Below are 16,227 nucleotides of genomic sequence, written 5' to 3'. Positions count from 1 at the left end.
GATGAATTATTCACACTACAAAACAAGGGTGTAAAAAATAAACCTTTTTAAGGATGGGGATAGGGTAAATGTCTGAAGATGTGACATTTAAGACAAGACTTGCAAGATGAATAGGAATTAACTACACAAAAGGAGTGGTTGGTGGGTTAGGGAGAGTGTTTTAAACATCATGTTTGGAAATGCCCCCAAGTGAGAGAATATAAAATTTTCAAAGAAAGGAAAGAAGTTTTCTATGACTTGAATACAGAGAGCAAAAGACAGAGATGCACAAGGTGAGACTGTAGAGACATTGCAGATTGTGTTAGAGTTTAGATTATTGTACAGGCAGAAACAATTTATTGAAGGATTTAAAGCATCCACCAACCTAGTTTGCTTGTACATGTATCATAATGTTTGAAAATTAATGAAAGCTTTAGGCAATATACCTCCTTTTAGAGTGTGTATTTTGATTGTGTTTTATATTTACCGTGGACCCATTGAATATTAAACAGAAAGTCTTTTCCACAATAAGAAACATAAAAATTTAGTGCATTATGGATATGGTTAAACATCAATGTCTATTCTTTGTGTACCTATGTGCCGATGCCACCATGTTTTGATAAGAATATAAGTTGTACCCTGACTGGTGTGGCTCAGTGGATTGAGTGCTGGCCTGCAAACCAAAGGGTTGTGGGTCTGATTCCCAGTCCAGGGCATGTGCCTGGGTTGCAGGCCAGGTCCCTGGTAGGGGTTGCATGAGAGGCAACCACACATTGATGTTTCCTTCCCTTTCTTTCTCCCTCCCTTCCCCTCTAAAAATAAATAAATAAAATCTTAAAAATAATATAAGTTGGCTAAAACAAGTTATTTAAATTGAGGTCCTCTGCTGAAGCATGTTAGCGAATGCATGGACTAATTAGGATTATTTACTTCCTCATGGATCTTTTGATAGCTTGATTTGGAGAAGTGAATTCTGAATAAGAAGGAGGCAATATAATTTGTTGTCTGGGTTAGAAGTTCAGATAACAATTATGGTTTTCAGTTTTCTTTCAGCCTTTAAATTGTGCTGTTGAAAAGGAAACAGAAATGGACTATGTAGTCATTCATGTATAAAATCTATTTAGCATAAGAACACAATGGTTATGAAATGGAGCTTATTATTATTTTGTGTTTTTTATCCAGTTGCCTAATGGGGTGCTACCTGTGAAGATGAATTAACTATTAATTATTAATTACAACATTAGTGCCAGAGTAGTCAGAAATTATTATGAGAAATTAATGTATTAATTTTTTTTCAATACATATTTGGTGTCTAGTAAATGCCAGGGAATGCTAGAGAGTGTTCAAAGAATGTTCAAAAGAATGAGGGTGATGTGAGTACACAGTCACAAACAGACAAATGTCATGAAGGGAATGTTCTTTGAGGTTATGTAATGAAATGACCTGGCCTAGACTGGTCATTACTAGCTAGCCTAGTAATGTTCTAGGAACATTTCTAGGAAAGGAAAAGTTCTCTGAGAAAGTAATGACTGAGCTGAGGTCTGAAGTATGAATCAAGCTAACTAGGCTAAGGACAGGGGCATTCAAGAGCTATAAACCACTCCATTTAGAAATAATAGCAAGTGCGTAGGCCTTATGTTTGAGGGAGTATGGAAAATTTAAAGAATTGAAAACTGGATGGAGAATGAGCTTAAGAATGTTGAAAGGTGAGATTAGAGTGGTTAGCAGGAGCCAGACCATGCAAGTCTGTGTAAATCAAAATGGATTTTAGAGCAATGTATAGAAACAGAAGCTTAGATACATAAATCAGACTGACAGCTGCCAGAAAGGAGGTGGGGGTATGGGATGAAAGATGGTGAAGGGATTAACCACAGAACATTTACGCAGAACCCATGGGCACAGACAACAATACAGGGATTGGCTTGGGGAAGGTAGAAGGTGAGGCTGGGTGGAGGTACGAAAAGCAAGAAAAAGCAGGAACAACTGTGATAGCATAAACAATAAAAGTAAAATATAAAAAAACAATGGAAAGATATCATATGATTTTAAGCTAGTAGTGGTTTGGAGTTGTAACTTTTATACAGTGTTCAGAACAAATTAGATGGGGTCAAATGACTACCTTGAAGGTTATTAGAAAACTTCTGCAGGTCCAGGAGAGAGATGCTAGTGGCATGGTCTAAGGTGGTAACAGTGCACATGGAGACCAGTGGGTAAATTTGAGACATATTTAGGAGTTAAAATTAATAGGATTTTTAAAATAGATTGAATATGGGGGATGTCAGAGAGATAAGTGACAAAAATACATTGTGGTTTCTGATTTGCTTAACCAAATGCCTACCACTTACATTTATTTACGTATTAGAAGAAGACCAGGGACAAAGTCTAGAATGGGAGAGTGGAAGGGGGAATAGTAACTTTTTTAAATGGGTGAGACATTTAAATGTCTATGGAAAGGATAGTTGTGGGGGGAGGGAGTGGATGGAATTTTGAACAGAGTAGAGAAAGTTTGAAATACAGTGAGTAGATGAACACATAAGATTCGTAAAATTGCTAGGTAGTTGAAAGATGTTTGAGACTGATGATAATGCATTTATAGTGGAACAAGTCTGCCCTATTGTATGTTCAAAATTATGACTTTCTTGAACAGTTTATTAACACAGGCATGAATAAAGCTCATAACTGAGCCAGGATTCAGGTTTTGATGGAGTTGTAATGAAGAGACAGAGATGGTAAGGAATTCAGGGTGTATAGTATTATTGAAATTATGAGGCTTCAAAAGGAGGACAGGGGAGAGTAGAAAGGGTTAGTAGAGGGAGAAAAAGTAGATCTGTTAGTGGACTGGAAGTTCAATGAAGTGTAAATACTATTACATTGGTGAAACTGGACAATTTAGTTTAACAGAGAAAGGGATATGTTCACACAGCAGGATCATTCAATTCAAGACTTCAATTCAAGACTTCACAGCTGGTAAAAGTTTTTAGGACACAACAACTTTCAGATTATGGCCGTGGAAATCTGTGTCTGAGGAGAAGTGGAAAGACTATTGGAGATGAATTGGTAAAGAAATTGTGAGGCAAGATTGTTGAAAGGGTCACCCACATGGGAAATGAAGTTACCTAGGATTATGGCGAGATTTTAGGTGAGGTTAGACTTGAGAGAGATTTAGGAAATATGTGAAATAATGACTTTGAGGTCTCTGTTCTTGTGGAATATTGACTGGCATGAATCTTCCCATGCAGTTTAGTGGACATAAACACATAATGTGCTTTCCCCACATTTGTATCAGATAAGATTTTCCTGTGCCTAACAACTCCAAAATGTTGTGGTTAATAACAACCATCATTTCTTTAACTCATGAGTCTGTGGCTCAACTGGATGGTCCTGCTAACTTGGGCTAGGTTTGGCCTATCTTAACCAAGGTTACGCATACATCTGTGGTAGGCTGCTGCATTGGTTGGTGGTTGTCTGATCTGGGATGGCCCAAATTGATGATGTGGTCTCTCATTATCCAGAAACCTAGTGGGTCTTCATGTGGCAGCTGGACAGGATCCCAAGACCGTGAATGAAAGTGCTCTGTCTCTTGAGGTTTAAGCTTAGAACTGGTACAGTGTCACTTATGCCACATCCTTTTGGCCAAAGCAAGTCATAATGCCGGCCTGTATTCAAGGAGGGGGAAATAGACCTTATCTCCTGATAGAAGAGTTGCAAAGTCACATTGCCGATGGTTGTGGATACAGGAAGGGAAATAACCATGGTCATTTTTTTCTTTTCCAATCTACTGCAACATTTTGTGTGTGAGACTGCAAGATGTAGGTGAAACACCATGCACCTGGCTGTTACAAGTCTGTCTACCTGCACTATCACCCCCACTTAATTGTCATGTATCCTTGGACAAAAAAGTTCTTTGATCATAGCTTTACTGATTATAAAGCAAGAAGGGAAGAAGATAGGAAAGAACATTAGCTGAGTTCATTAGTGATAATCAAATGAGAGAATTGATTTATATTTAAATGGCTTTATCATGGAAAGATACTATCTTATGCTGATAACACCCTGTATCTCTTTAATGTGGGAATCCAGAAAAGTGACTTGGAAAATTAATAACACAGAGAGTCTTCTGGTTATTGTTCCATGAACTTGTCCAGAAAGGTGGAAGGCTGATGACTGAAAGTTCTCCATTAAACCTGCTATGTTCTGTTATGCATTTGATGCATTTGTTATTCTCTTCTATCAGGAGAAATGCAGGGACTTGTGTGTTTAGAGCTTAGAGGTGGGGAAAGAGGCAGAAAGCCACTGGAGGGCAGAGGAGGTTGCAGAGGACTGGGAAGTGTGAGGTGAAATGAAGCAGAAAATGAATGAGCAGATAAAACTGGAGGAAAATACAGATTCAAGAAGTTGTTATGAAAAGGTGATAGTGTAGAAGGAGGGCATTTTTTGAGGATGGCCTATAAGTATCAAGTATTACTGTATGGGTGAAGTAAAAATTTCCAGCAAGCCAAAATGTCCACAATAGATGAGTGGATGAAACAGCCATAGTACATTTACTCAATGGAATACTACTCTGCTGTGAAAAAGAAGAAAATTTTACCCTTTGAGACAGCATGCATGGACCTGGAGAACATTATGCTAAGTGAAATTAGCCAGTTAGAGGAAGAGAAGTACCATATGATTTCACTCATATGTGGAATCTAATGAACAAACTGAACTAACAAGCAAAATAGAAGCAGACTCATAGAGAGCAGGCTGAGAGCTCTGGTGGGTGGAATGCTAGGGGATGAAGAGGTTGAGCAAAAGAAAAAAAAAGAGAACTCATGGACATGGACAACAGTGTGGTGATAGCGGGGGTGCAGGTGAGTGGAGCTGGAATAGGATATGGGGGGATAAATTGTAATATAAAAAAAAAATTCCCAGCAAGGAGAATACAATTAGTGATCCAATATAAAGGATATGAGGTTGAGTCATAAAATAAGAAAAATCTATTATACTTACAATATTGAATATAATTCCCCCCAAAATCATATGATTTGAAAGAAATTTTAAGTCTGAATTATGTGTTGTTGTGAAATGTTAACCTAACAACACAGCAGCAACTATTGAATTTTCTACAACATTATTTTTGATGTTTAAACACAGCATACTTGAAGAAAATTACACCAGTCTTAATGTGGAGATCAAAGAATCTTCACTAAGTGAAGACACCTAGTAATTACTAGCCATATTAAGAAACTGATTATTGCCAGAGCCCCCACTCTCCCTTCGTAGTCACCACCCCCCTCTCAACAAAGGGAGCTGCTATCTTGACTTCTAATTCCATAGAGGAGTTCCACCTGTTAAGCTTTTTACAAATGAAATTATACAGTATTTACTTCAGTGTCTGGCCTGTTTTGTTCAACATAATGCTTTTTAGATTCGTTCTTGTTATTGAATATAGTTCTAGTCTGTTCATGTTTATTTTTGGGTAGTGTTCCACTGAGTGAATGTGAGATAACTTATTTCTCCATTATACTAAAGATGGATATTTGGATTATTTCAAGTTTTAACTTATTTCATCACATTTTAAAACCAAGTCATTTTACTTTGAGTTTTTGTTATAATGATTGAATTAAATTCTTTTTGATACAAAACAATGGAGAATGAGATAATTTTAAAAAACCTTCCAAATAATGCTTAGTTATTTGTGTATTATGTGAACATAATACACAAATTTGTATATTTGTATTCAAACACTGCTACTCAAAATGAAACTTTGGGGTTATCTTTGGGAGCAAAAAGGAGTTAGGTTTGATCAGAGCACTGTGGCTATGCAGAGACATAGTGGGAAATGACCTTGCAGTATAGTCAGAGATGTGACTGAGGACCCTGAAGGCCTGCAGAAAATGTTGTGTTTAATCCAGTGTCTGTGATGAGCCCCAGAGGTTATGCTGTGTGCTGTCTTTTGGGGAGATTAATCTTACAGTGATTATTGGGGATATGGACAGGAAGAGTGTATGGCAGTTGTCATGTTGTAAGAATTGTCATGGGGAATGCACCAAGAATCTGGGAAACTAGCTCTGAGTGATGCTTCCATTCTTTCCTAGCTGTATGGCTTTGGGCATGCTATTTGACCTGTCTGAGCCTCAGTGTCCTCATATGAACAGCAGGGATAAAAATTCTGCTATTGTGAGAATGAACTGAGTTGGTTCACGTAAGAAATTACAGACTATATAGAGTTCTAGGGCCTCCACAGTCTGACCCCTATTGTGCCTGGGTCAGGGTAAGAGGGTGCTAGTATTTAATATCCTTTATTCAGTCATGTAGAGAATGTCCATGTTGAAGCCAATATTATAGGTACTCATGTGCTTAGTTACATTTAACGTTATGCTCTAGGTACAGTGAGTTCCAGAGTGTGATCAGGGAGTGAAGTGGTGAGGAGCAAGGGGCCCGAAGCCAGACTGCTCATATTCGAATCTTGGCTCCTCCTTTTACTACCTGCATAAACTAAGTCAAATTAAATTCTTATCCTTTCTGAGCTATGTTTTAATGCCACATAGAATAGTTTTGGAAATTAAAATTTTAAACACATACAAAGCTCTTAGAATAGTACCTGGCATGTAGTAATTATTCAGCATTATTATCATCTTTTCTGTATTCCAAGTAGCAATGAAGAATCCTATTTTCTGGTTGGTTTACTATGTGGAAGTATATGGTACAGGCTTGTTGAAAACTTTGTTGCATCCTTCTGTGATTCTACCCCAGTTTCCTTTTTGCCATTTTTTCACACACTACCGAATAGGGCATACTTTTAGTTCTTTTTGAAAATATTTTATTTATTTAATTTTTTTTTAGAGAGAGAAGAAGGGAAGGAGAAAGAGAGGGAGAGAAACATCAATGTGTGGTTGCTTTTTGCATGCCCCCAACTGGGGACCTGGCCTGCAACCGAGGCATGTGCCCTGACTGGGAATTGAACCTTGGACCCTTTGCTTTGCAGTCTCGAGCTCAATCCACTGAGCTATACCAGCTAGGGCTAGTTCTTTCTTTCTTTCTTTCTTTCTTTCTTTCTTTCTTTCTTTCTTTCTTTCTTTCTTTCTTTCTTTCTTTCTTTCTTTCTTTCTTTCAGCAGTCCTCTTCTGAACATAGTTTACATGTTGCCTATAGCTGTGGTATGGTCAGTGGAGAAATTACAGAGAATTTCTCTTTCATACTTGCTGCCATATCTCTACTCATGCAACTCAAAGTAACATAGACTGTTTTGTTATCTATATTTTACTGTTAAATCACATTGCGTTTATTACTAATTAAAATCCCCCAAATTCATTTCAGCCACATTTGCTTGTGTTGCAATTTTTTCCTCTTCATTTGTTAAATATATTGATAGTTTAACATATTACCATACATCAAACTTTCTAATGGACACTAGATATGTTCTTCAGTGGTTTAGAATTTTCTGGGATGCCATGCCTACAGAGAGACTTGTCATAATGGGTTATGGTGATAACTGGTACAATAGAGATGTGCAAATGTGTCTGATAACACAAAGGAAGGACACCCCACTCTCAGGGTCGGAGAGAGGGGATGAGGGAATGTCAGTGAAGATGGTCCAGGTAGGGGGAGTGGGAGAAGTCAGAGAAATTTACTGGAGGAGAGAATGTTTGTCATAAACTGTAAGACCTTAGTCACCAAGAGTGTGTGAGGCACAAACCCTTTCAGAAGAGGGAACAGCTTGTAATGTGACGTGAAGCAGAATGGACACTTTAGGGACTATGCATTGCTGAGTGCTGAAAGCACAAGAAGCAGTTGTGGGAGAGATGCTGATTAGGCAGGCAGGTACCAGGTTCTGAATGGCTTTCCATGTCCTAGTAGACAGTTAATACTTAATCCTGTAGCATTAAAAATTTTAGGTTAGGGAAGGACAGGATTAGATTGACATGATTTTAAAAACCACCAGGTGGTCGCTTGTATAGGGTGATGCATGAGTTACAGGGAGTGAGAACAGAGGTAGGGTTACCAATGGTGAGGCTATTCCTTGTCCTACAAGGAAGGAAAAACATGAAGTTCTGACTAAAGCATGACCTTGGAAATGGGAAAGAAGGGACCTTTTTGAGAGATTTAAAAAGTAGATATGTACTGGGCACTTGGGCAATTAGAATAGTAAGATCCTCAGGACTTGGTCAGCAGCTCTGTATGTGGTGGGGAAGGGAGGAGCTGAGCCTCAGTCCCAGGTCGGAGGGACTGGGTAGATCATGCTGTCATTCACAAGAGTGGGAGACAGAGAATTGACTCAGGAGCAGAGAAGGATTCCCCTTGGGACTTACCCACAGGACATAGAAAGGGAATGCATAGAAGACATTTGGCTTCTGTGTCAGGAACACATTGGAGAGTTTTGTGCTAAGAAGTGGATCTGTGAATCATCCTCCCATAGAAGTCGGCTGAAACAACTGACTAAATCAACCAGGAAAGGGCTCAGGGGATCCTGAAGAGAATCCTCACACATAATGGAGGCATGGAAAAGGGCTGCCCTAGAAAATGATTTTGAAAAAAATGTCAGTTGGGGAGTTGGCTAAAACCAAGGAGAAAGTGGTAGCATCGAACCTGTCAGAGAGTTTACAAAATATTTTGTGATATTGAAGTGGTATTGGACACGGCTGTAGAATATGTGCTTTTTTCTGAAGTGGAGTCCAGAGCAGGTGCCCCTCAGGGTGAACTGCCTCCTTTAGGAGAATGCTGCCTGCACCAGAGATGAGAGAGTGTCCGTCTCTCACTCACTGAGGCCTCGTTCCAATAGACCCTCATTCTTCACATTCCAGTTGAGAGTTGGGAGTGTTTTTTAGTTTGAATGGATAAAGATTCTCCTGTTTTTCTTTTTCTTTCTTTTATAGATGACAATTCAGGTAGAAATGACTTGTCTTTGTAGTGTTTAAACAGGTGTATAACAGGTGTAAATAGTTCCTTTAAAATTTTTTGTTAACTGAAGAACAACATCTATAGCAACACTGTTTTTATTTTAACCCTGAGTTTTTCATGCACTTTGACTGTGAATTTCTTTTTCTTTTTCTTTTTTTATTGTTGTTTAGATACAGTTGTTTACCACTCCCCCCACCCCACCTATCCCCACCTCCCACCCTCAATCCTACCCCCCTTTGGCTTTGTCCATGTGTCCTTTATACATGTTCTTTGAGAACCCTTCCCCTTTATACCCTGTTACCCCCCTGCCCTTTCCCCTCTGGTTACAGTCTGCTCATTATTTCAATGTCCCTGGTTCTATTTTGCTAGCTTATTTGTCTTGTTGATTAGGTTCCACTTACAGGTGAGATTATATGGTATTTGTCTTTCACTGCCTGGCTTAATGCTCTCCAGTTCCATCCATGCTGTCTCGAACGGTAGGAGCTCCTTCCTTCTTTCTGTTGCATAGTATTCCTTTGTGTAAATGTACCACAGTTTTTTGATCCAGACCGTGGGTTTCTTTAGAGCAGAAGCAAAGCATATTTATTTTAATGTCCCCAGGACCCAACTCAGAATCTTGGCTTATAGAGGTTCTCAACAAATGCTTAGTTTTGTCCTATTTGTTTAAACTTTATTTTTATTGTTTCCAAGATTCCAGATGTCCTCATTCTCTACCCTCCCTTTGCCCACGTCCATCCAGTCCTCACCCCCAATTCCCTCAGGCCATCACCACACTGTCGTCTGTGTCTGTGGGTTATGCCTGTGTGTTCTTTGGCTAATCCCTTCACTTTCTTTCATCCATTCTCTCCTCCCCATTGACAGCTGTCAGTCTGCTCCATGTATGTGTTCCTCTGTGTCTATCCTGTTCATGGGTGTATTTTGTTCATTAGAGTCCACATATAAGTGAGATGGTTACATAGTTTCATTTTCTAGGGCTTTCATGTTCCTTTGAATCTTCTTACCTCTCAACATCTCATGTCATTGAATTGTGCTAATTCATCTTTGAATTTTGTTAAGGCTACTCTTTTGATCTACCTAAAATTCAGTATCCTTTTTTCTTCCCAAGTGTTCAAGTGAAATGAGAATTTATTTTAAGGCTTCATTTATGCCACAGCATTTGTGACTGGGAATTGAAACAGAGCCAGGCTTAAGGACATCAAGGTTGGAACGAAAAACTGTCAGGATGCTTCTACTCTTTCACTTCCATAAGGTCTCCTATTTCTACTTCTCTTTGCTTTTTTCACTCTCTTTCAAGTTTTTATTTTGAAAAATTTCAATTTTATGGAAAATAGTATAACCAAATGTATTTTTAACCTTTTTACCTTAACTGTGAAGAATTTTATGATGCTATAACTTAGAGTCTCATTAATGTCATCCTGGTGCATCACACTAACCAGTTCCTCTGTGTTGGTTAGAATTGAGCTCAGAGTAAGTTAGGTTAGATTCCTGTGTCCCTTCTGGGAGACAGAATTAGTACTAAGGATGTCATGAGACCTGGAGGTAATGATCAGATGAGAGGCTTACTCAGTCACTGCTTTCTCTTCCCTCCTTGTATCAGGGATGCATTTATCCTGTCTTCCCAGGTGGCTTATTACATGCTTCCAAAAAGTAGCTATGGGACCTTCATTGACTGGAGAAAGCCTATGCTCTATTTCCATCTGTATAATGCTGCTTTTGGAATTTTAAGCTTCTCAACAAAATATGATTTAGTTTGCTGCTCTTCCCTTTTTGATATTCTTTTCTGTGACTGTTGCTAGAGGATGATCAGCTTTGGTAGGTTGTGTACCCATTCAAAGTTTGTCTCTTCATTTTCTCAAAGTTTGTGCTTATCTCGACTGCGACAGCCAGTATGGCAGCCAAACAATGGTATTTGCTGGTTCTTCCCATATGCACAGAAATGTTTTCTGTTTGCTTGCCTGTAAGATTGGGATTCCTTCTTCAGACATTTTCTGTTTGTAGCTATTATAAATTAAGAAAAAATAAATATTTAGAGAAAAAGCTTTATAGGAGAAGAACTAGAAGGCCTGAACCCATCACCCTATTTCTATTATATATTTCATAAGCAGTTCTCCCCTTTGTTTTTTCTCTGTGCTATTTATACTGCACTTACGAAAATAAATTGGGCCTTTCTTAGCTAATGAAATGCTTTGTGTAAGAACTCACAAATAGCTTATTTCTGAGTGGGAAGGAATCTGCATTCAAAAAATGTTTCTTTATAATTTCAGCTTTTTGACTTTGTTGACAAAGTCAGAACTGTATTATGATTATGTTGTTAGTATATAGGTGGGTGATGATCAAGTTCATGAAGGTGAGCCATTGTACCGTTTTCCTTTCTGACACTGTGCCATTTCTTTTCTTTTATTCAGGGAATCAGCAGTCTCTTCAGTTCTTTAAAAGTGGTGCGTCTCTTGCGATTGGGCCGTGTTGCTAGGAAATTGGACCATTACCTAGAGTATGGAGCAGCGGTCCTTGTGCTCCTGGTGTGTGTGTTTGGACTAGTTGCCCACTGGCTGGCCTGCATATGGTACAGCATTGGGGACTACGAGGTGATCAATGAAGTCACGAACAACATCCAAAAAGGCAGTTGGCTTTACCAGCTGGCCTCGAGCATTGGGACTCCGTATCGATACAACACCAGTACGGGGATATGGGAAGGAGGACCCAGCAAGGATTCACTGTACGTGTCCTCTCTCTACTTTACCATGACAAGCCTTACAACCATAGGATTTGGAAACATAGCTCCTACCACTGATGTGGAGAAGATGTTTTCGGTGGCCATGATGATGGTTGGCTGTAAGTATCTTGCTTTTAAATTTTTTATTTACTTTTTTTTTTACAAGTGATTGTTGTTGGCAGTTTTCCATGCTCCAATCTCTGGCAGGATTAAAATGAATGCTACTTAGTTTTCAAAAGGTGTTTAATCCATATAATTTTCATTGGTTTTTATTTTATTCAACTTTAGAAAGTGAAAAATGCAAAATAATATTTTATTTTTTGGAGTATGTTAACACACTTAAAATAGTGTGGATAGACTGATACAAGCATCCAAATGGAAACTGTGATTCAATTCCGTTCACAATGTTGTACCTGGCAGAGCTCTTTCCCAGGGAGACCAGCATCTAGACGGGCAGCATCTGGCACATTCCATAGGTTTTGCTGGCAATGCATTCAATTCCAGAAAAGCAGACAGGATCTGTTGTGAGACACGTAGATTAGAAAATATTTTACAAAATAAAAGAATTATTGAATTAAAGTTCATTTCAGGATATGGTTTTATGCAGGTTTTACAATTAAGACCAGTAAAAAAAGGTTTATAAATCTAATTTCCATTACAAACACTCTAAGTTGGATAGATGCTTGTTTGAGATAATGTAAGGATTAGTAAATATAAACCTATTCAGCAATGACAAGAGTTTCTAGGATTTAGCATGGGTACCTGGGTACTAAATGCCTTGAGGGCATTCTTAGGAGTAGAATGCTCTCTAATGGAGCTAAAGGCCATGTGTTCCACACTCAGAGAGACTGGGTGTTGTAAGAAGGCCAAAACACTAAAGAAATGTATACCAAAGAAGTTGTTGTAAAATAAGATCTTAGGGAGTAGTCACCACTATTCAGACCTTCAAGTTGACTTAGATGATTTATCTAAACCTAGTTTTGATACCTAAAATAACCTTAATATTATTGTATTGGAATTTTGATTAGTGTTATTAGACACTGTTAAGCCTTTAGATCACAGTCATTGGTTTTGGTCTAAGCCATCCTTTTTAAGTTTTCATGTTGCAGAGGTTTACTGGCCAATGAAGGGTCAATGTCTTGGGTGTAAGCAAAGTAGTTTTCAGAGTTGAGAATGTCTGAGAGCTATTGGAGCACCTATGTTAATAGTTGTTCAGTTTCTGCCCCTCTACCTCCTTTGTATGGGTATGGAAACAAGAACTCACAGGTTCTATTTACTGGTTAACGTTAACAGTTAGAGGGAGAGAAAGGATTCCAAGTGTTGTTTGCTCCAGAGGCTTTTAGGAGCAAAAATTACATCAGGAGACACTGTTGCCTACATATCACAATGGTAAGATGTATTGGGAAAAAGGTCCTTTATAAATTCAGAAGACAATGTTTTTTAAGATGTATTTATTGCTTTACTACTTTTAATATTTATGTAATGCATTTTGCCTTAGAACAAAGTTAGATTTTTAAAAATGTATTTCAAGTAATTATAGATTCACTGGAACTTGCAAAGATAGTGCAGAGAGGGCTTTTGTGTTCTTCACATTGTTATCTCTAATAGTTACGTCTTATCACACTCCAGTACAAGACCTACACTAACTTTGGTACAACAGGTATAGTTTGTTGGTGTTCTATCACATGGGTGGATTCCTGTAACTACCACTGAAATCAAGGTACAGAATAGTTCCATTCCCACAAAGATTGTTGTTGTAAAATAAGATCTTAGTAATCCCTAATGTTACCAGATCTATAGTCACACCTAATCATCCCTCCCCAGGCACCTGAATCCCTGCCACCTATTGATCTGCTCTTCATTTCTATAATTTTTTGATTTTGGGAATGTTATATAAATGGAATCATACAAAATGTGCCCTTTTGAAATTGGCTTTTCCCATCCAGAATAATCCCCTTGAGATCTAAGTAGTTGAGTACATCAACAGTGTGTTCCTTTTTATTTCTGAGTAGTGTTTCATGGTTCGGATCTGTTTGCCATTGTCTGACCATTCATCTATTGAGGGGCATTTTGGTTGTTTCTAGTTTTGGGCTAATACAAATATAGCTGCCCTGAACTTTCACGTATGGTTATCTGTTTGGACATGAGTTCTCAGTTGTCTGGGGTAAATGCCCTGGCATGTGGTTGCTGGGACATATGCTAAGTAAGTGTATATTGAGTGTTTCTTTTAGGAAGTTAGCCAACTATCTTGCAGAGTGGATATACCAGCATAGCTACATTTTTCACAAGGGAGTAAAAGGAAAACAAAATGTATTGTATGTAGAGTTGAAGGGCACCATTATTCATTTTGTTTTTCAAGCCCCAAACCTGGAACTCATCCTAGATGTTTTCCTCATGTGTTTTATCTGTTTGTAACATGCTCTGTTGGCTTTGCCCTCTTTATGCTTCATAACTTAACACCCAAAAGCAAGTCACCACCAACACTGGCCTGGAAGTTTGCCATAATTTCCTACATGTTCCTTTTGTTTCTACTCTTGTCCCACAATCTCTACTCAAAGTGTCCCTTTTAAAGTAAGTGACAAACTATAGAAATGATCCCTGAAAGTATAGTCTAAAATAATTTAAAATAAAAGAATACTTTCAAGAAAAAAAAAGTGAGATCACACCTTTCTTTTGCCCAAAGCCCTTCAATGTTTTCCAGTGAACATTAAATAAAATTCAGATTCCCTATCCCTTTTATCAAAGCCTTAATGGTCTGAAACTTGCCTGCCTCACCCTCTTCACTTTCTACCGTTTCCACCCTTGTTTATTCTACTCCATCCATTTGAGCCATTGTACGGGCTCTCTACACATCAAGCCGAGTCCTGTCTCAGGGTCTTTGTTTTTGTCTACTCCATTGCTTATAACACCCCTCCTCTGTGTTGTGTCCTGACTTCACACAGACTCACACTCAAATTTCCTCTTCAGAAATTCCTCACAGTGCTACACTACTATTAAAAAAGCCACCCCAGTGCCAACTACTCTTGTTCTCTGCTCTTGAAACTTTTTTCTTCTTCCTTGTACCTACTAAGACCTGAAACCATGTTGACTCTGTATTTCTTTTCCATCAGTATGTAAGCTCTGTGACAGTAGCGCTTATGCTTGCCTTTATTTTGCTTTTGTAGATCCAATTTAATAATTTTCAACACCATGCTTAATCTAAATTTGTTGTATAAATGAATGAAGTTGCAGATGTCCATGATGGTCATAGTGAAGTTCTCCTGTTCTTAGATCCACTCCAGTTAGGTTTCTGATGAAGATACATGGCAGAAAAATTCAGTCTTTGAATTTTGGCCCCAATTCCTTTGTGAAAGCCCTGGTGAGCTCATCTGTGTTGTCTGCCTTTGGAAGTGTAGTGGCCCCTTTAGCTGGATTGCTGCAACCCTAAGCCTCTCCCTAGGCCTGGTGATAAGTTTTAAGAGGCTAGTCAGTAGAAGCACCAACAACTTTCATCAGTTTTTACCATCTGCCTGCTGAATCTACCTACACTGAAAATTTTCACATAGATTCAGTTGAGTTTTCAAAATTTCATTTGATTCACAATTGATCCTATTCCCTCTCAACTTCATATTGTGCATAAACCTTTCTTTCTTCTCTTTTCCTTTCCTGCAGTTTTGTCTTGATTTCATGATGAAGCCCTGGTCCAAAAGTTGGTCCTTTTTTTTTTTGTGAGTTTTTGCTACTTTCTTGCAACATCTGAGAAGTTGTCTTTTATTTATAAACCAGTTTCTGGTATCTTTGGCCTATTGATTTAGATTTTCTTTTTATGTCTCTGAATAAACTTCAGTCTCTATAGCCAGAATGTTCCTAAGAGATGCCTTTTAATTTCCTTCTTGGATATGGGTCATTAGTAATTTCATGACATGTCTTTTCAACAACCTAAGAAGATAATAGAAAACTCTTAGGACTCATGAATTGTTACAGTGACTTTCCACAATTCTGAAATTTATTTGACACACATGTATAAAATACCAGACAAAGGTGGCTGTTACAGATGTTTGCGATCTTAGTGTAATTTCTTCCCTACAATAACACTAAGGAAACAAACCAACCCCCAGTGTTCCATAACCAGTGTGTGTGTCAGCAGCCATAGACATAGCCAGGGATTTAGTGGTAGTGGTAGTGGTGTGTGTGTGTTTGTGAGAAAGAGAGAGAGAAAGAGAGATGGGGAAGGAAGGAAAGTGAAGAAGGAGGCAAGAGAGAAAAGGTGATGTTTTCAGTTGTGCTAAGGTTCTAGTCAATCCATGCTGGCTGTTTGAGAAGCACCCTTGTAACCTTATAATGTAGTGACTGAGAGAAATGTTTTATCAAAAGATTGTTGGAGATACAATATTCTGTTTAAAAACATAATCACTACTTATAAATGATAGCCTCTTTTTCTGAAGAAGGACATCTAAAGTTTTCATGCCTTCCAGCAACAAGAAGGTTTCCGTAGCAGCACTTACAGTTCCTAGGTCCTTTCTGACAAATCTTCAAGTAGAATTTATGACTGTGGGCTCCCTTCAATTCTGCTCACCTTGTGTTTCCTTTAGATCCCTCCTGTATCAGCAGGATCCCAGGATATTCCCCTTACCTGTCACCTAGAAATTTCATAGACCAAAACTTTCATGCTTACA

At 38.4% G+C, this 16,227-nt stretch overlaps 1 protein-coding gene across 1 annotated transcript in view; it reads left to right on the top strand.

Annotated features, from left to right (window-relative positions):
* KCNH5 (potassium voltage-gated channel subfamily H member 5) overlaps positions 1 to 16,227 on the top strand; it is a 259,894-nt gene that overhangs the window by 61,267 nt on the left and 182,400 nt on the right. Inside the window, 1 exon segment of the mRNA XM_036010818.1 lies at positions 11,265 to 11,691. Within this exon segment, the coding sequence (XP_035866711.1) occupies positions 11,265 to 11,691 (427 nt within the window).

The sequence above is a fragment of the Phyllostomus discolor genome, chromosome 1, assembly GCF_004126475.2.
Source record: "Phyllostomus discolor isolate MPI-MPIP mPhyDis1 chromosome 1, mPhyDis1.pri.v3, whole genome shotgun sequence".
In the NCBI taxonomy this organism is placed as follows: Eukaryota; Metazoa; Chordata; class Mammalia; order Chiroptera; family Phyllostomidae; genus Phyllostomus; species Phyllostomus discolor.
Note: the sequence above shows the minus strand (reverse complement) of the source record. Positions and strands in the feature narration are given on the sequence as shown.